This window comes from Palaemon carinicauda, chromosome 24, assembly GCF_036898095.1.
Source record: "Palaemon carinicauda isolate YSFRI2023 chromosome 24, ASM3689809v2, whole genome shotgun sequence".
Lineage (NCBI taxonomy): Eukaryota > Metazoa > Arthropoda > Malacostraca > Decapoda > Palaemonidae > Palaemon > Palaemon carinicauda.
The window spans coordinates 69,672,164-69,692,424 of NC_090748.1; the positions used below are offsets into that span (position 1 = coordinate 69,672,164).

The following is a 20,261-nucleotide window of genomic DNA, read 5'->3' on the forward strand; positions in this document are numbered from 1 at the left end:
AAGAAAAAGCAAACAAATTAAGGCTGTCAATATGCGAGGACGGGACAGAACATCTGTACATCGTCCGAGCCAAAAGTGAAGTGAGGCAGCTCACCGGTGTGTGGAGGGGGGAGGGGTAGCTAGCTACCCCTCCCATACCCCCGTGCTAACTAGCGCGGGGGTAGTTAAACCCTCGTTAAAACTTTAATGGCTCGTCATTTCAGCTACGTCGAAAGGAAACCCCCCCCCCCCATGTAAATAGCGTGGTTTGTATTTCGGTTACGGAACAACTGGTCTTTAAGAGCCTTCAACTCGGCCGCCATCCTGACGTACCGAGGGTCATTCGTAGATACCGTTCCTGTAGAAGGGGCAGGAGCTGCTACCTCAGGAGAAGGTTCAATTTCTACAGAGGAATTAATTAAGGGATCAAATGAAATATCTAAGCTAAGCTCACTAGCAGATTTAGATTTAGATCTCGAAATCCTCCTGGCTTTATCTAACTCAAACTTATGCACATAGCGTTTCATACTTAACCATTCCTTCTCACTAAAAACCTCACATTCCTTGCACCTTTTATCAAGTGCACATTCAAAACCCCTGCACTTTAAACAAACAGTGTGAGGGCCTACCGAAACTTTCGGTAACCTCACCTTGCATACCTCAATTACACAAACGCGAAAATTAATTTTATCAGTCATCGTAAACAAACAAATAGTTAAAAGAATAATCACAAAAGCGATTGCCAAAACCCCAAGTCAGTGTACGTCACCAAAAAATAATTCCGGTAAAGCGACACAGGGAAAGCGAACGAAAAACTCCAATGGCGGACCAACGATGTTGTCAGTCCAACCGGCAAAGATGATCTGAGGAACAGAAAACGGGAATGATTCCTAGTACCACCCTGGAAGGGTTGTTAACCACCTAACTGCATAACCACCACACGGTGGTTGCCGCGAGTTTTGAAAAATTCTGCCAGACGTCAGAGACTATAGCTATATATATATAACTGCCAGGTAAGTTCTATTCATAAAAAGACAAAACAGTATAAGAGGATAAACTTTGGAGGTGCCGTTGCAAAGGCTATGTCTCATAAAAAATACGGTAATATTGAGCTGCGCAATCAAACATTGGCAATGTTAGCGTAACATGCTAACATTAGCAGTGTTCTTCATTCATTTCTTGTCATTCTACTTATCGGTTGTAGTCGCTCTTGTTCGTTCGTTTGTACATAGTAGTTTTTTACCTTCTGTGCGATAAACCCTCCTCCCTGCGCATAGACTCCTCCACCAATAGGATTTCTTCTTCTCTACCCGTCAAATTTAACCATTCGACTTCACTCGCTTTATTCAAGTATATGACTTGATCCAGTACAACTATACCATCCCTTTTATGTAATACCCTCGTACATATATTAAGTTTGACCCCTGTATTACTCGTTCTATTATCCGATACCTTATAAAATCACCTCATTTTATATTCCCATTAAATATTATTCATCATACACTCCATTTTATCTTGCTATATTACTTTTATACATTTTTTTATTACCTTGTCACGCCCCAATTTCACATAAATACTTGCTCTGGACAAGTTTCCCATTCTGGTTCATTCATGTTTACTCTCTAGACTCCGTTGCTTTTCCGTTAACCAATCACGAACCCATACGTATGGAAAGTTTGCACAGGGGGGTTAATATTTCCCAACCCACACCTTCCAATAAACCCTTTTCCGTGGAAACCTTTGTCCAAGTCAGGTCTTTGTTAGTTCAAGTGACGTCTTTTTGCGTATTTTACGATGGAAGTTTTAGAAACTTGTAACGACTGCAGTAATCTATACTTGAAAGTATTTCGGTGAATTCCAATGTTGATTATTTTCTTAAATCTCGTAATGTAATAGCCAAACGTTTACAGTGTCCCAAGTGCAGTACTAAACTACGACAAAGAAGTTAAGACGTCACAGACTCACAGTCTTAACACCCCAGTGACCCACAAGTTTCGTCGTCGCGGTCATAAAAGTAAGTCATTAATTTCTTTAATTTTATATATTTGCAGGTAGAACCTTGGATAGGGGTTGTGACCTGGGAGGGGTTGTGACCTGGGAGGGGTTGTGACCTGGGAGGGTTTGTGACGTGGGAGGGTTTGTGACCTAGGAGGGTTTGTGACCTGGGAAGGAGGTCCGGGGGCTTGCTAGGGGTTGTGAATTGGAAACTTCTAGGTTAGGTTAGGTGGGTTTAATAGGTTCTGTACCTTTTTATATATAGTGTAAAGGGTATATGGAAGAATGCTTTAAAATACACATGCTAATATTATCGTAGCATTGCTAACGTTAGCAATGGCGGTGTAACATTGGTAACATTGCGTAACATTGCTAATGTAAATGTTCACAGCACATACATTCTTGACGAGTGAAGTGACACGGAAATTGAACAAGTCATTATATTTAAACATTTTAACAGAAAATATATAACAAGAAACCTTATATTGAAACATTTTAACTGAAAATATATGTTTTCCTGTAGCAAATAACGTGATCTAACCGATTTCACCTTCATTTCGTTCGTAATAACAGCAACCAGTTCAGCTACTTAAAGTTAGTCGCACTGGTTGTTCTGTTTGTTTGCGGTAGAAATGAAGGTCAAATTCGGTCATATCACGTTATTTACTACAGGAAAACATATATCTTCTGTTCGAAATGAGAATCTGTAATACAGTAAAACTTTACCCCATCCTGCTTTTCCAACTGGGGTTGTAGCTTAGCAATTAATAATAATATTTGCGACGGAAATTAATGTCATTTTCGAAAAAAAAATGGATTTTTCAATACAACAACAGGACTTATTTATTGGTAAAGCTCTTCCATGTTTTTCTCTAATAATACCGAATTCTGTCAAACTGGAACTGAAGTGATATTACCTTCACGCATCTTTTGATCCAGTTCCTCCAACGTTGGCTCGATCAATTCCCATCCTTCTGGGGGAGGTTTTCTACTGCGTCGAACCTTCGGCATTTTTTCGTCTGCTTAAACTTTAAGAGAACGAATGTACAAGTACACAAATGATTGGAACTTCTTACAACACTTTAAGCAATTGCATTCGTAGAAGTAAACAATGTACTGTAATAGTAGTAGTCACCTTCTTTTATTTAGGTTCAAGGTTGGCGCTTTTGCCTTACAACAGCTCCTCGACTGCTTTTGTGATATTTCTCTTGTTTTTGGTTACTGCTTTTCATTATGGTAACTGTATGTCCTTTTATTATTATTATTATTATTATTATTATTATTATTATTATTATTATTATTATTATTATTATTATTATTATTATTATTAGGCTACTTGGTAAGCTACAACCCTAGTTGTAAAAGCAAGATGCTAGAAGCCCAGGGGTCCCAACAGGGAAAATAGCCCAGTGAGGAAAGGAAACTAAGAAAAATGATATATTTTAAGAACAATAACATTTAGATAAATATTTCCTATATAAACTATGAAAACTTTAAAAAAACAAAAGGAAGAGAAACGAGATAAAATAGTGTGCCCGAGTGTACCCTCAAGTAAGAGAACTCTAACCCAAGACAGTGGAAGACCATGGTACAGAGGCTATGGCACTAGAGAACAATGGTTTGAATTTGGAATGTCTTTCTCCTAGAAGAGCTGCTTAGAAAAGCAAATATGACAAAAGATTGGCCTTCTATTTCGATTACAATTCCCATTTATTTAATTTTTTCGGGTTACCCCATTTCTGTACCCTCCACATAATTGGTGTTGGTCAATTACTTCATTTTCTATACTTCTCTCAAAATAACAGATTGGATCAGATGCTCCTTTGCATCCACTTGAAAATTCTGAATGGTACTCCGATCTATGTGTCTGTTTATCATTCTGATTCCTAATGTATTAGTTCTTGCTATGAACGATATAACTGATGCAAGATTATGTTTGCCCTTTGATGATTTTTCATTCCACTGCATTCCTTTATTCTCTAACTTTTCCCTTTACTGTATCAAAAAATCATTATATAGCTGTGGTGTTTATTTCTATATTTGTTTTTTCTTCATGATCATTCTTGCTTCTGTTCCCCATCCTTTCCTTTCTTTATCTTCTATGTCGATAGTTATAATTTCCAGCATCTGTCTATTATTTTGTATATATTGTGGTAAAAATAAACCTGTTTATATTTCCCATAGCTTTTGTTTACTTTCCGGGTTCCTTGCTGCTGACGTGTCTCGCGGAACAGCTGAGTACTCGCCAGATGAGGGATGTTCTTGGTTATCCTGTCGTTCATAAGGAGTGTGGTGTATGTACCTTCTTAGTTAACACAAGTGTTTATTTATGTTTATGTCTGTGTCTGACAAAGTGTTTGTTTTGTTGTTAGCAAAGTACCACTTATATACTACAGCTTCCCATTAATCAGCATTGTCCTCACAGGAGAAGTAGGCTGTCTATATTTCCCCTTCCCATAACATTAGTTGTACTCTCTGCAAGCCTGATATTTAATCTACACGCCATATTTTCAACCCGATGCAGCATTTCAATGCCTATTTTTGTGGTTTATTACATCTGTTTTGATGGATCATTTTCTTGCCTCCCGGTTCCCAATTACTCATTTCAGTTAACAAGTGTGAAGACACTCTATCTCCTTTCCAAAGGATAAAAAGCTTCTTTGCTTGAAAATGAGTGTCCTTTAATATTCCATTCTTCTTTAAAAACAAAAGCCACAAACTTCCTCTGAGCATTTACAAAGGAAATTTGTTTTTTATTAAACATATTCAATCTGATTTTCAAAACTACAACCTAGCCAGTAGGCCTACTCATATCTTAAGCATGGGGCTGTGGGATACTTTCTTCTGTAGGCTATGTTTCATTTCTAAATAAGAACTCGACTCGATTCAAGGGTCTTTATTAGGAACAATGACAATGGTAATGTGAAACATGACTGAGGAGCATAAATCTCATGTGACTGAAACATGCGATGCACAATTTTTAATAAAATGTAAACTTTGTAATTACTGTCATATTCTTATTTTTCCTTCATAAGTTTTTGTCAGTATCATTGAATAGGAATTTAATGTATTAAATACTGATTAATTATGAGTGGCTTTAAATAATATACAACTGACAATATTCAAAAGTTTGTAAAACTAAAGCGCAGTTGACAACGTCAATTGGCCTTTTCTTCCCCACCGTTATCCCTACATTAAGGGACTGGTTGCTTGATGCACCTTGGGCAAAAGAAAACTGCACAATAGAGGAACTAAGAAATGCAGCACAAGCAGCAATACACTCTGCAGAGACAATAGGGTCACAGATCTACTATACAGATGGTACAGTAGACCCTGGAACCCAAACAGCGGGAGCTGCAGTCTACTCCTGTAAATTCACAGCATGCTGGAGGACATCCAACAATGTCTCCACCCTGCAGACAGAGCTTATTGCAATACAACAGGCACTAAAATACTCTATTGAAAATTAGGAAGGGCCAGTAGTCATACATACTGTTTCATGACCCTCAATGCAAGCCCTGCAACATCTTCATGAACAATTTGTTTGACATAGTGACAGAATTGCCAACGTTAAAGATTTGTATTGATATATAAGACAATCTAATAAATTATTAATGATAAATAATCCAGGTTGTTTTTCTGTGTTGGCTTTTGTTCATTGTGCATTTAAATACCATATCCCCTATCCTTTCTTGACTTCCCAAAATCAAGATGTGGTTATAATTGCAACAAAAAATTATTTGTAATTTATGACAATTGATAGTGTGTTAAAGGTGCTTTGAATCATTATAAAATTAACATTCACACTCATTAGAAAATATCAAATGCATAAAAATGATATTAGTTAATTAACTACAACACCCTCCCCATTGTTTGTGAATTAGAGGCTGACATTCAACAATTTTAAGTGGCCTAAACACAGTGACAGATAATCGTATATATATTTGTTCCGCTCCCTCGGAGCTACAATTTCATTTATTTATCATTTCGTTACATTATTTCATTGACTTGTATTTCAAGTATTTGTACGTGTGAAAAAAAAACACATTTTGTGGCGGTTGGTTCAAGCCAGATTGGCGCCAGCACGCATGCTACATTTCCGTCCGCAACTTGTATTATATTTTCGCACCTGTTTGAATAAACTAGGCTGCTGAATGAGGATAAGCAGTTCAGTCGAAACTACTACTACTTTTTGGCCTTACATCAATTAGCTTCGGCTATCTAAATCTAACGTAGATTAAACCATTAAACTTTAAAGTAATAAAATCACTTTTTAATTGAATCCCTTTTCACCCTATTCAAGTTACAAGTTCTTTTATACACATATAACGCTCTACAATTCAAATTACATTCTTTTCTGGGCTGCCCAAAGGCAAGAGCCCGGGTCTTACACAAGGTAAGGCAATCTATACAGACAGACAGAATAAACTGTCAGTTGTTGGTGATAGCTCGTCTCACTGTCCTTTAAAAAGATGCTCAGTATTCTGTATGAGTGCAATGAAATTCCTTTTATGTAACTACAGTATGTAATTTGTAGGCCAAACTACTGTTTGTTTTATACTCGCATTACACAGTCAAGAGGAAGACCTTCCAGATGCCTAAGTTATTTAGTTCCACACTATGAACTTCATCTGGTGAGAAGTGTCACACAACATTCTTTAACACATTTTCGAAGTATTTAATCAGCCCTGGGTAATACGATTTTCAAAACGTTGATGTCATGAGACTCATGATTAAATGGTAAATATGTATTTATGGGAAAAAGATTGTTGTGAATTTTCAAAATATTTTACCTTGTTAAGAGATTGGGTAAAAATAATGTTTAGATATTGAGTTTCAGGTAATCTGCATTTTTGTCATGCATGTTTAATAGCAATTTATATTTCTTCTGGTTTTTTTTTTAACATGGAACAGTTAGCACTAACAAGGAATAAGAAATTAATAACATGAATTCTTTCTTTTTAATTCTTAATAAAAGTACAATGATTACAACCATTACAAGAAATTTTCACACTTAACAACTATACTGTGATTTTTAACATAGTGAAGTATATTCACAGTACTGTGTAGGTATGTACAATGTTTGCCAACTATTTACACAAATGAAATCAATACATTTGTCACACAAAACATACTAAAAGGAAAAGTGGATGTTTTAAAAACTATTTGTTTACAGTATTTAGAAAATAATCATGAACAGCGACTTGCAACCTTACAAAAATCATTAAAAGGTCACATCAACTAATGAGTTATGCTAGACATTGTTGGTGTATTTTTTTCTTTAAAGTTTTCAACATTAAATGATTAACCCTTTAAATCCTTAGTTTATATTAAACTCTGAAATGCTGAGTAGGTTATGCAGTATACATTTCATACCTCCAGGCATGGTAATTTTGATCTACCAAAACATGTTTTAAGGCTCGGCCAGACCAAGCGCAGCTATTGGCGAGGTTAGCGGCAATAGGTTATGGCGGCAAATTGAAACCTTAGGTATCTTGAGTAGGTGGCCAGATAGGAGGCGCGGGAAGCCTCGCGCCTCCTATCTGGCCACCTAGATACCTAAGGTTTCAATTTGCCGCCATAACCTATTGCCGCTAACCTCGCCAATAGCTGCGCTTGGTCTGGCCGGGCCCTTAGAATTTATGTCATCTTTACAATAATTAAATTTTAAAAACATGGAACAAAAGAAACGAGTTTTCTATCTAAAAAATTTAAGATATAAGATACAGTTTTTTTGTTTCAATTTTTTTTTTTTTTTTGAGAAATTTGTACTAATACATATTCTTGTTTAAATAGTCCTGGAGGAAAAAGTAAAAATATTCACAAAGCATGCAGCATATAACAAATAATCAAGTTTCCAAATAAGGTTACAAGAAGGTTCCTTACATTTTTCCATCTGGAAACTCTTTAGGGTACAATAACTCTTTTATAATTCTTTAGAATAAGCTCCTGCCCTGGAAAGTACTATTGTATATTGGTGATACATAATTGGGGAGGTAGTATGTTTTAAATATATATATATATATATATATATATATATATATATATATATATATATATATATATATATATATATATATATATATATATATATAATATATATATATTATTTTCTTTTAAACTACTGTCTTATACCACCTTACAATTTTTGAGGTGGAGTAAAGTATGGACACTTTCTAGAAAAATGAATCCTACTACCAAAGGCAGTGAGAGAACTTTCTTATTGGGGAAGAACCCTACATTTATCATCTACTGCATGAGTATGAAGCTTTGCTACCGAAAAGAAGCATCTGTACTTAATTGGAGAGAAGGGAGAAGGAAATCATGATAAAACAAAGTAAAATATATTGTATTTTCTCATCTTTGCATTAAATAAACCTCTGCATTAGATATATCTGAATCTCTACTTAGACATGAAGGGGGGGGGGGGTTTAAATAGAAAGTTCTTTAAAATGGCTGAGGAAAAATAGCAAAAGGCACTGCATATAAAACTCTAATTTTATAAGTTTACTTGAAAATGTAGTGCTGCAAATAGTACAAGTTATATGTTAGACCCTGTTTGTTTGGTAGGCCTAATATGGAAGCTGACTGATTAAGAATGATAAAAAATAACGGTAGAGTATTAATGAACTAAATACATAAAGCAGTTAAAATACAAATATCTAGCTGGTATTTTTATACCATATGAAGGGTAGCATACCATATTACTGCATATGTGAATGATAAATACAAATGGAAAAGACATGGGGAAGGTAGAAAAAAATTACCCAATCGACAGTGATAAAGAAAAACACATTAAAATCTCTTAACTCGCTAATGCCTAGTGCATCCTAATGAAAGGGGATGGAAAAGGAATTCAATGGAACATTTGAATAAACAAGGGGATTTTTGCAATAAAATGAAGGTGAAAGGAAAAGGTGACTGATGACCAGCTTGCACTATGTAACAGACAGGAATTGGTAATCCATGTCACTCACTTCTATTATTGGCAGATTTCTTCTCAATGGACATGTAAAAAGACTTTTCGATACTGCAGAGAATAAAATAACTGTAAGGGTACTTGTTCTGGTTAGCAGATAAAATCTAATATTTGACGGAGAACTAGAAACAGCATCATTTCAATAAATGTGGAGCAGAGTTGTTTTAAGGAACCTGGAACAGAGCTGTTTTAACATGTGATGATTAGGCATAATCCATATATTTTCATCTTGCAGATAAGTGAAAAAAAACTATTGGTTAGGGAAATGTGAAAAAGAGAGGTTGCTCTATACTTCAAACTCACCAATCACAATATATCAACTGGTATCACATTTTAAAATCGCCAGCCTTGTTGCAGACAGAGAGGCTTGTTACCTAAATCTAAGCAAGACATTTTTTCTTTAAAGGCAGATGGGATGGCTTTTTTTTGTATAAAGGTAGATTATACATGTAGGCTAAACATAGACAAAATTTTCTGACAAAGGTGGAGGAGATCAAGCTACAGTTGAGCTCTTTGAGCTAAGGACTCGATAATACTCCTGTTGTTGGGGCAATTTTGTTGTGATGGCAGTCTCCCTTCCCCAAAGTTTGAGCTGCTTATATTTTCGAATAATTTTCAGGGATTGAAAAAAGCTGTGAAAAAAACAACTTAAGGATCATCTTAAAAAACCTGGGTTCTGAGGAGGTACAATAATTTGGAAATGCCTTGCTAGGTGAATGACATCCACGATCTTCAATTATGAAGCCCTCTAATCTCCAATTACCCATTCATTACTCATCATTTAAATGTGTCATACAATAAAGCATGAGATCCCTTTAGTTGGGATAGACATCAAGTAACATCCACATGACCAAGTACAGTACAATATTCGAGGGTTATTTACTTTTGTATCATACAGATGGAGTGAGTTACACAACCATGTGTAAGATCAGCTATGTCTTGATAAATATCTTGGACAAATAAATTGCTATACATAAATGAACAAGTTTTATTTTGCCTTTTTAGGAAAAATATATTTCACAAAATCAAAGAAGATAAGGAGAGTAGTAATTAAGAAGTACCACAAAACACAAATAAGACAGGGAGGAGAGACAAAAGATACAGATGAAAGTTTGTATAGACCGACAATAATTGCAAATATAGACAGGTGAGCATACTAAAAAATGGATGAAAACAAACATGACAAATTAGGTGAATAAAATGAAGGGGTCTTACCCTATATACGAATGGCTATCACATCCATGAATTGTTAACTGCATGTGTAGTTGATTGTCCTAAACCAAATCTAAGTCTATTTAAGGCAATAATTTGCTTAATGCATGCATATAATTTCCTGCTAACTTAAAAAGGATTCAGTACAACAATTTCTATATACTATGTTTCATCAGAGAAGAGAAAGCTCTCTTCTGATGCCAACTGCTATTGCCGTGAAGCAGGATAATGTTATTAAACACCCCCGATCCTAATTGCAGTTTAGGGGAATTTCTCCACATGTTGCTTGACTAAAGTCTCCATGGAAAGGAATGGGACTAAATGCTCAGAAATTTACAGATTCTTGATTTTCACCGAGGACAAAAGTTTAGAAACACTTTGTGGTTGAGCCCCTCTGTTTCAGTACTATATTGACTTAACAGTAACCAACCAAGTCCAAGTATATCTCGAGAATACATACCTGTCCAGCAAAAACAACATCTTAGCATTAGTGGTGCCATCTGATGCTTAGTACAATCCTTCCTGGTACTTAAAAAATGCAAGCAGATCACATTAAAACATCTAATCATACCCTATTGTGATACAGAAAAGAAAGCAAGGCCTGGAGTAAAGGATGCAGGGACATGCTTACTGATAGACTCCATCACTTAAGAGGGATAATGTACATGAGAAGTGCAGCTCCCAATCTTGTTAAGTTTCAAATGATGATAGTAAAATATAAAAAATAGAGATATGAGAGGGGTGGAATCATTAGTAGTTCCTCTCCCTTCCATCCTTAGCCATAGATTAGTGATAACACCATAAATAGATGTAAGTAACAGAAGACAAATACTCAGTTGGATGTATTTTTCCTGATAGAATCAGTCTTTAGTTTGGCAGCCAAAACTTCCATCTTGGGTTTAGGAGGGCACTCTTCCTGAGTACATCAAAGAAAGTTTCATCCTTCAAATCAAATGAATTTTCTTTTTTTTTTTTTTCTTTTTTGTCAATGTGATCAACCAGCAAATATAGTTCTTTCAAGGCATCAAAATGGACTTTCATGGTAAGCATAGATGTGTTTGGCATATGGCAAGATGTTGGTGTCGTAGGAATCGTATAAAAGGAGGGCATGTTCAGTGTGGATGGTAGATGATCAATTTGCCTCCTGTCAAAAACTATGCTAGCTACGATAATCTTGGGTAAAGATGGTACACCTCTTCTTCCAATCATATAGGATAAGTTGATGATGATGCATCTCTTGAAGAAGGCAAAAAGGAGATGTCATGCAGTGACTTTGCTGCCAATATATGGGACCTGTCCTCCAGCTCTGAGAAGAAAGGGTTAAGGGTGATTCCAATCCACAGAAGATTTTATGTCCTATGGCTGAAAACTACTGCCAAGTTTCTTCATGATTGCTGCTATATTTTTCCTAGACTGATGTGAGCTCTTACAATCATCATGAGGAGCAATAGCCTTGGAAACTGGTTTTGGATCATTTACTGTTGGTCCAGTCTCTCACGGCCATAAGAATGACACCATGGTCAGAAATGGATATGATCCCAATATTTTGGGGAAACCTTGCAAGTGTAACCTCAAACAATGATAATTTGGGCAAAGCAAGCCTACCCTTCATAATCCCTCAGAGAGAGAGAGAGAGAGAGAGAGAGAGAGAGAGAGAGAGAGAGAGAGAGAGAGAGAGAGAGATCAGCCTCTATGGCAACAGAAGTGAGAGGGCCAATACATTGTGGACACAGGCATCTAGGAATTGGAAGTATGATATTTTTTGATAGTGGGATAAATACATCAGCAAGCAGCAGGGGAAGTGTCTATCAACACTGCAAAATCAGCTTTAAACACCTTGACAAAGGAAGCAATATAATTAAAGGAGTGAGCAGCATCTCCTTAATTGCTGTGCCACAACCTACCAAAGGTATGATCACACCAACACAAAGACCTTAAATTGAAGAAATTGTTAGTGGTGGTGAGCAGGAAGTCTGGTTAACAGGTAAGGCAAGATTGGGTGTCTCAATAAGCAAGCAAGGCTGGAATGGAGTGAACACGGTGAAAGGTAGATGAAGGTGTTGCCTAGTTTAAAAGGCAAAGCAAGGGTGCGAGAGGCATGACTGATAAGAGTGCTGTTGTGTATGTGAAGCAAATGAAGATTATTGTTCTATCACATAGGTACAGTATGTGGATTTAGAGATCAATACTGTAGAAAAGTAGACAACAATCAGGCAGGAAGGATTCAGCATAAACAAGCATTATCTGCCAACTACACCACAACCTCTAAAAGATGATTCCATAAAAAGGAAAGGAGAATGAAGATTCTGAGGCAGAAGAAGCAGTTACATTTTGAAAGCCTTCTTGGAACACCTGAACTGATACGCCTTCATAGGCTGTACCAAAACTATTGGCCAACTATTCAACGAGAAACATGAAAGCTAAACAATTCATACCTGAAATACCATGACAAGTACTTTGAGGCATAAGGAAGAAAGTATTATCAGGTGGCATATTACACAAGAAATAAGTAACTAAGATTTACTAATGAAGGGACTGAAAAAAGCAAAAAAAAAAAAAAGATGAAAAAATAATGAGAATATAATTGAAGTAATAACAAAAAGGCACTGTAGAATTTGATCCCTTACAAGAAGCAAACATTTGGTAAAGAGAATATACAATAGAGTAATGTAGTAGAGTTTCAGAGCAAAGTGTTCGTGAAAATAAGTTACGAGATTGATGGAAACTAGTGAACCTGTCATTATTGAGGACACTTTAGGTATATTTGTATATGATGAATGGGATTGTGATGAAATATTAATTTTCTCCTCCGAATGTAAGCATCTGAGGATCCCACAATCTTTCCATAGAGAAATGATTAGTTTTTCTTGAATAGGAAGATGAAAGCTCAAACAAGGAGTCAGATGAATCATAGCGAGTCCTGTAGTTCCTAAGGCCCTCCAGTAACTGGTTTATACAGCATTAGCCAGGTATATTTCCAAATGAATAGACATCTAAAAGACATTTGCTTGAAAGTTGTAAAGGAAACCTAGATTTTGGCACCTAAATTCACTAAAAGAACACAACCTGAAACACATGTACAGTATGAATTATCAGCATGACACTTAAGCTTATATCTACCTTTCTATTGACTAGCAAAATACACTTAAAAGTAACATCATACATAGTCTTTTCAATGTCATTCATTCTATTTATAGGCTGAACACAAATGTCAGCTTAAATATACATCAGCAAAATATTTACAAAAATTTGATTTTACTGACTTTTGCTAAGTCTATTACCATTCAGTAAATAATTTCTTCCTTTTCAAGTGTTAGCATTTCTGTGCCCATTAGGCACATTTAAGGAAGCAAAAATGATTAAATTCACTATTTTACACATTTAGTTTTCAGATGCAAAACTGAATTTCCATCTAAAGCTGTAGAATAAAGAACATATTTACCTCTTAGTTGCTTATACTGTATGTTTTTTATTCTATGCCAGACACAAATAATATAGTGAACTGTATATTCTTAAGAAATAGTGCACATTTACTTTCGTACTGAAGAACAGTTAAGTATACAGATCTACTTACAGAAAATAAAACTGTATCTTCTACCATTTATATAGCATTATATACAGTACAAAGTCAACAACCATATAATAACAGAACACATACTGGTTAGCATCAACTGCCAGGGTGACCAGATGTCCCATATTTGATAGGATTGTCCCATATTTATATTTGTCTCATGTCCTGTATCGACCCTCCCCGGGTCGCCTTTTTTCCCTATATTTTCAATATTTAAAAGAAATACAACATACTAGTGAAATTTTAGTTATAATATCCTTTAAAACTGCAAAACATGTTTGATTGCAGTATTTTAATGCTATGACACATGTGATGAACGGCTGTTTGTAACAAAAACTACAATGAATGCACTTGAAAACAAAAGAAAAGTCAATGAAATAGTGCTAGACAATCTGGACCTAGCTGAGAAGGACTTTATACTGCATCACTACGTGCATATCTTAACATAAGTTGTGTTTCTATATCGTTCAACTTCCTGCTTATTTCAATTTTGAAAATCTGGTCACCCTGTCAACTGCAAAACATCAGCTTGCACAACTACAGCACCATAACACTCTGGCATTACAGTATTGCTAGCAAATAAAATTGTATTATACTAACTCCGTATGACATGAAATTAATTGATTTTGGGATTCGGTGCTTATATAGTATTTGATTCTTTGATTTAGTAAATGATTTTCTAACTTGACTGAACCATATTTTAGTTTTTTGTCCAACTTGAATCTCAACTACTTTCAAAGCTAATACAAAAGATGCTTGAGGTATTTCTCACAAGGTTAATAGATCCAAGAAGTCTGCTATGTCTTCAAATTTAGATTTTTCATACATACTATAAATACAATTATTTTGCCTTTTTGTTACCCGAAGCACAATGAATTTCATTATACATGTATTGGTTCATCATCCTCTTCAACTGCAAAACTATGATTATCATGTACATATGGATAAGAAATTTGTTTTACAGTATCAGTCTCTTCATTTGGACTATTAACAGTTATTGTTGAGGCATTCACTGTAACTTCACATGTATCAGCTCCTTTTTTATCTTCATTTTCTAAACCTTCACTTTCTTTCACTAAGGAATCATTCTTCCTCACTGACTCTTTCTTTCCATCATCACTGTGATCCGGATATTTTTCTCCAGAATTCTGTATGTTGTCCTTATTACTAGAAATAGGGATATTTTTATCACCACTACAATCTGACATTTCTTTTTTATCATGGAATCTATTTCCCTCACACTTAAACTCATCATTTCCATCCAATTTTTCAGTTCCAATCTTGTTCTGAGACTTTTTATCATTTTCATTAGATGGAAAAGATGCATATCCATTGAGAGTTGAATTTGGACAGCTCTCTGGCCCAGAATGTTCAGCAATAGTATCCATTGGGATGTTGTTTGGTGTATGAATTTGAACTCCAGTTGTACTTGTCAGTGATCCAGTTGAGATTTTCCTGCTGTAACAGAAGTAAAAATATAATACTTTAACATTTATGCTATTCATGATTAGGAAGTTATTTGTAAAGCAAAAACTCAACAACGCAATTCTAAGGTGATAGTGTAACAAAATAACCATTGTTTTACTTAGCCTTAAAGAAGACTTTGAAAAGGGTGATGGTACTATGTACAAACTTAGTATCTGAGTGATTTGGAATTAACAGGCATCACAACTTCTAAGGTCACTGATACCTCCACACTTATACAAAATAAAACAATCCTCCTACCATAAAGAGAGAGAGAGAGAGAGAGAGAGAGAGAGAGAGAGAGAGAGAGAGAGAGAGAGAGAGAGAGAGAGAGAGAGAGAGAGAGAGAGTCCCAAATTAGGATAAGAGTATTGTTATCACTTTAAAAGCAGAATGAAACTTCAAATTACCCACTTTTGCTTGAGCACTCAAAACCATAAATTGGTGAGACTCATCAAAATATTATTTAAAAAAAAAAAATAGATTTCTTGTTATTACTGAACAACTAAATAATCAAAATATGTGATTGCATATTTATCAGCCTCTGCACCTAGCCCATGAAGCCATTTAATATTAGTTACTAGCCCCAAAACTAAATCGTATATATTTTTTTTTGTAGCTCCTAGACAAAAAAAAAAAAACAGTTTTACACTCGGCTGTGTCAGTTAATTCTATTTTGAAGACCAGTCTCCGTGATAATTTTTTTCTATCTTTCTATGACATTTGAGATTAATCACCAGTCGGGCAGAAAGACCTAACTTAACCTTAGTGCTATAACAGTTAGTTGTAAATTGGCACGTGAGACGTCTCTCTATACTGTATAGGGAATGTTTTTGTCAAGGCAGTGCAATGACTTTATCTAATACTAATCAGGATGAAATAAAAACAATGTATGAAAACAAGGTTAACCTACTGAGAGCAACAGATCCACTAAAAATATGTATAACAGCAGGGTGAACCTATTGAGAGCAACAGCTTCAAAAGTTGAATGACTGATATCGATGGAAGAGAATGCCACATTTGAGAGGAATTGAAGAAAGCAGAACCAAACTGAATAAAGTTCAAATCGAGTTTCAATCCTCACTTGTCCATCCTATCTTCTTATATCTTAATAACACCAAAGACCTCTTCCTCTTGATTCTACGGTGAATACCAAATCATCAGCATATATCAGGTCTCGAGGGCCTCTTTACCTCCACATCTATAGAGTTCCTATATTAAGCGAGAAATAATAAAGAACTTAGCGCCGATTCTTCATGGAAACCAATATGCATCTAAATTCTTCTGATGCATCTACAATATCTTTTTACTCAAGAATCCTTTTTTATTCTAGAGGTGATTTAATTGCTTGTTTTGGCACCTCTCCCTCTTTGCCAAAAGCTATAAAGACGCCTCCATCGCTGATTTTCATGGCATGAAGCATAAATGACAATGATCAATTTCAACAATTTCTATAATTTTTCAACTGATCCTTCAATAGTTTCTCAGTATTCTCTAACATACCCATTGCTCTCTACTTTCCATACTGTAATGGTTCTTCTCCTTATTGTATTTCTGGTGCAAAACTATTTCCCACTCTACACTCCATTCTTTTCCTTCTTCCATGTACATTTATAATTCTTATCATCTTACTAGCGATTGATTTTCCATATACTTTTAATGAATTACTTCTTATTCCCTTAGCCTCTTAAGATATAACATTTTCTATTAGTCTAAATGTCATGTAACATCCTGATTGCTTTACAGTTCAATATTTTTTCGTAACTTCTATTAAATTACCAAGATTCTAATTCCATTAACTTTCATCTCCCCTTTGTCTTAACAACTGCCTCTTGGCCTCCCTCCTATTCGCCTCGCACACCTCTAGTCTTCTTCCCTGCTGATAAGTGAATATACAAGAAAAGGGGGCATCTATTTTTAGTTAAAATTCACTTTGACTCTACTCTCAAATATTTACAGAGATACAAGTAAATTGGTATAGAAACTGAAAATCAATCAAAATACAATATACATTATATAACATGATACAAGAAATAAGACTCATATCATGTTAAATAAGGTACAAGTACTTTAAAGAAAACATGAGAAAAATTCATACAGTGGTACCTCTACATACGAATTTAATCCGTTCCAGAACCAACTTCGGATGTAGAAAATGTTCGGATGTCGAAACAAATTTTCCCATAAGAATACATTGAAATAGGATTAATCCGTGGTTGAGCCCAAAAAACTATGATAACTTCTTAATAAACTACTACACATAATTTTCCCATGAGAATAATGAACACTAAATTAGATAATAGACATGTAAATAAGAAGAATAGACATGTAAATAAGAAGAATTAGCAAAAAATTATAAATAAGAAACAGATTTTTAGCGTCACTTTACCTTAGAAACTCCAGCGCAGGTGTTGTTAGTCTTGCTACGCAGAGAGGAGACGGACGGGCGGCGAGGAGGTAGAGAGGTTAACTACGATAAACGTACACTACCGTAACTTATTCTAACTTACACTAAGTGAACTTTAACATAACTTAGCTTATTTTTTTTTATTTTTATATTTTATATTTTTTTTTACATTTTCTTTTTTTCTTTTTGATGATTACGTAATTTTAATCACTTTCACTCTCTACATTTAAAATTGACTGAATTTCTTTTGCTTCACTCTTTTCCGTTTTCTTTGTTTCACTTTCTTTCGCTTCACTCTTTGCCGTTTCCTTCGAATCACTTACATCCTCTTCATCACGAGTTCGCTTCGCAGTTTTTTTAAAGAAATTATCGATAGATAATTGCTTGGTATGGCTTTTCAGAATGTTTCGAAAGTGAGTTAGGCAAACATCATCGAATTGAGAAACTACACGACAAACCTGCAATTTCTTTGGATGGTATTTGTCGATGAAGTCGCCCACGTCTTGATATTTTCCTAACACCTCTTTTATTTGCGCCGAACCTAACACATGTTCTACCTCCTCGCTCCCTTCCTCGTCATCACTCATGTGCTCCGACATAGCATGGAGTTCCTTGAGCTCATCCGTGGTAAGTTCGTCGTGATGTTCGGCGACGAGTTCCGTAACGTCATCTGCGTTGACCTCCACACCCATGGACTTGCCAAGGGAGACGATTTCCTCTACGGCTTCCGCTGCACCGACCACGGGATCAGGTTCGGGGTCAAAACCTTCAAAATCTCGGGAAGAAACTGCATCAGGCCACAGCTTCTTCCAGGCAGAATTGAGGGTCCGTCGAGTTAATCCCACCCAAGCCTGATCTATGATCTTCAAGCAGTGCACGATGTTGAAGTGGCCCCTCCAAAATTCACGCAAAGTTAAGTTGGTGCTTTGCGTGACATTAAAGCACTGCTTAAATAAGTGCTTGGTGTACAGCTTCTTAAAATTAGAGATGACTTGCTGGTCCAAGGGCTGGAGGATAGAGGTGGTATTCGGTGGAAGATACAGCACCTTTATGAACTTGAATTCATCGAAGATATCATCTTCAAGTCCGGGGCGGGGGGGTGAGCGGGTGCATTGTCAAGGCATAGCAGGCACTTTAAAGGCAATTTCTGTTCATGAAGATACTTCTTCACAGAAGGGCCGAAAAGTTGGTTAACCCATTGCACAAAGAATTGCCTAGTGACCCAGGCCTTCGAGTTGGATCGCCAGAAAACATGAAGCTGATCCTTATCGACGTTGTGTGCTTTAAAGGCCCTAGGGTTCTCTGAATGGTAAACCAGTAAGGGCTTGAATTTAAAGTCCCCGCTAGCGTTGGCACATAGGGCAAGAGTCAACCGATCCTTCATTGGCTTATGCCCAGGCAATTTCTTCTCTTCGGCAGTGATGTAGGTTCGACTCGGCATCTTCTTCCAAAACAGCCCGGTTTCATCACAATTAAACACCTGCTGCTCTACGTAGCCTTCTTCCTGCACGATCTTTTCGAAGTTCTTGACAAAGTCAGCTGCAGCCTTTGTGTCCGCACTAGCAGCCTCTCCGTGGCGAACAACTGAATGAATCCCGGACCGTTTCTTAAATTTCTCGAACCAGCCACGAGATGCCTTGAAATCATCTGAGGAAGGCTCGGTTGAACTCTCCCCAGCATCACCCCCAGAGCTCTCCTCCTTCAAGTCCGTAAAGATGGCGTGCGCCTTCTCGCAGATAACGGTCTCGGTGATGGTGTCGCCAACGATCTCTCTATCCTTAATCCACACTAGTAGAAGTCGTTCCATCTCTTCTATGATAGGGGTACGGCTTATGGAAATTATGGTGATCCCCTTAGAAGGTTTCACTGCTTTAATAGCTTCCTTCTGTTTAAGGATTGTCGAGATCGTCGACATATTACGGCCATACTGTTTAGCAAGTTCACTCACGCGGACGCCACGCTCATGTTTTTCAATAATTTCCTGCTTAATTTCTAAAGAAAGCATTTCCTTCTTCCTTTTCTCATCACTACCACTACCACTGGCAAAACTAAGCCTTTTAGGACCCATACTTTACGTAAATTACCGTTAAAGGATGCACGTAAAAAATCACGATTAAAACAGAGTTAATAGCAGAACGCACAGAACACAACCGCAAGAAGCTGACGAGAACAGAGGACTGACCCAAGACCCGCTAATTGAGCGTCCCTCCGAGGTCGATGTGCTGCCTTCTATCGGCGGAAATAAAAAACACTTCAGGCGCTATGAGCACCGACTACGCGTACGAGTATTGTTTACTTCGGGTGTCGAAAAAACATTCGGGTGTAGAGTCGGAACGTGTTCGAATTGTACTTCGCGTGTCGAAAAATTCGGATACAACCGTACGACGAAAATTGCTTACTTCGTGTGTCGAAATAAAATTCGGGTGTAGAGTCAAAAATTTGCTCGAATTTCACTTCGGATGTTGGAAAATTCGGATGTAGATACGTTCGGATGTAGAGGTTCCACTGTATTTAGCTGGGAAGTTTATGAAAATTAGTAATTAAAAAATCAGTGGTACTAATTGCAAACAAAGAGGGAATTCCATAAAAAAAAATTCTTATTGAAACAGCATATAATATATAATATATGTACCATGGTCTTCCCCTGTCTTGGG

The 20,261-nt window shown here is 36.3% G+C and overlaps 2 protein-coding genes across 6 annotated transcripts in view; both read right to left on the minus strand.

The window, feature by feature from the left end:
• The window catches only part of l(1)10Bb (BUD31-like protein), an 81,975-nt gene extending 78,858 nt beyond the window's left edge, over positions 1-3,117 (minus strand). Inside the window, exon 1 of the mRNA XM_068348169.1 lies at positions 2,892-3,117. Within this exon, the coding sequence (XP_068204270.1) occupies positions 2,892-2,985 (94 nt within the window). The 5' untranslated portion in view covers positions 2,986-3,117. The remainder of the gene's footprint in view (positions 1-2,891) is intronic.
• Positions 3,118-8,075: 4,958 nt separating this feature from the next.
• Positions 8,076-20,261, minus strand: part of LOC137618144 (uncharacterized) — a 165,291-nt gene continuing 153,105 nt past the window's right edge. For 3 of the 5 annotated variants that reach the window (XM_068348171.1, XM_068348170.1, XM_068348173.1), the window contains one exon: positions 8,076-15,194. In XM_068348171.1, coding sequence (XP_068204272.1) covers positions 14,618-15,194 — 577 coding nt within the window. In that variant the 3' untranslated portion in view covers positions 8,076-14,617. The remainder of the gene's footprint in view (positions 15,195-20,261) is intronic. The other 2 variants (XM_068348172.1, XM_068348174.1) reach the window with 1 other exon arrangement.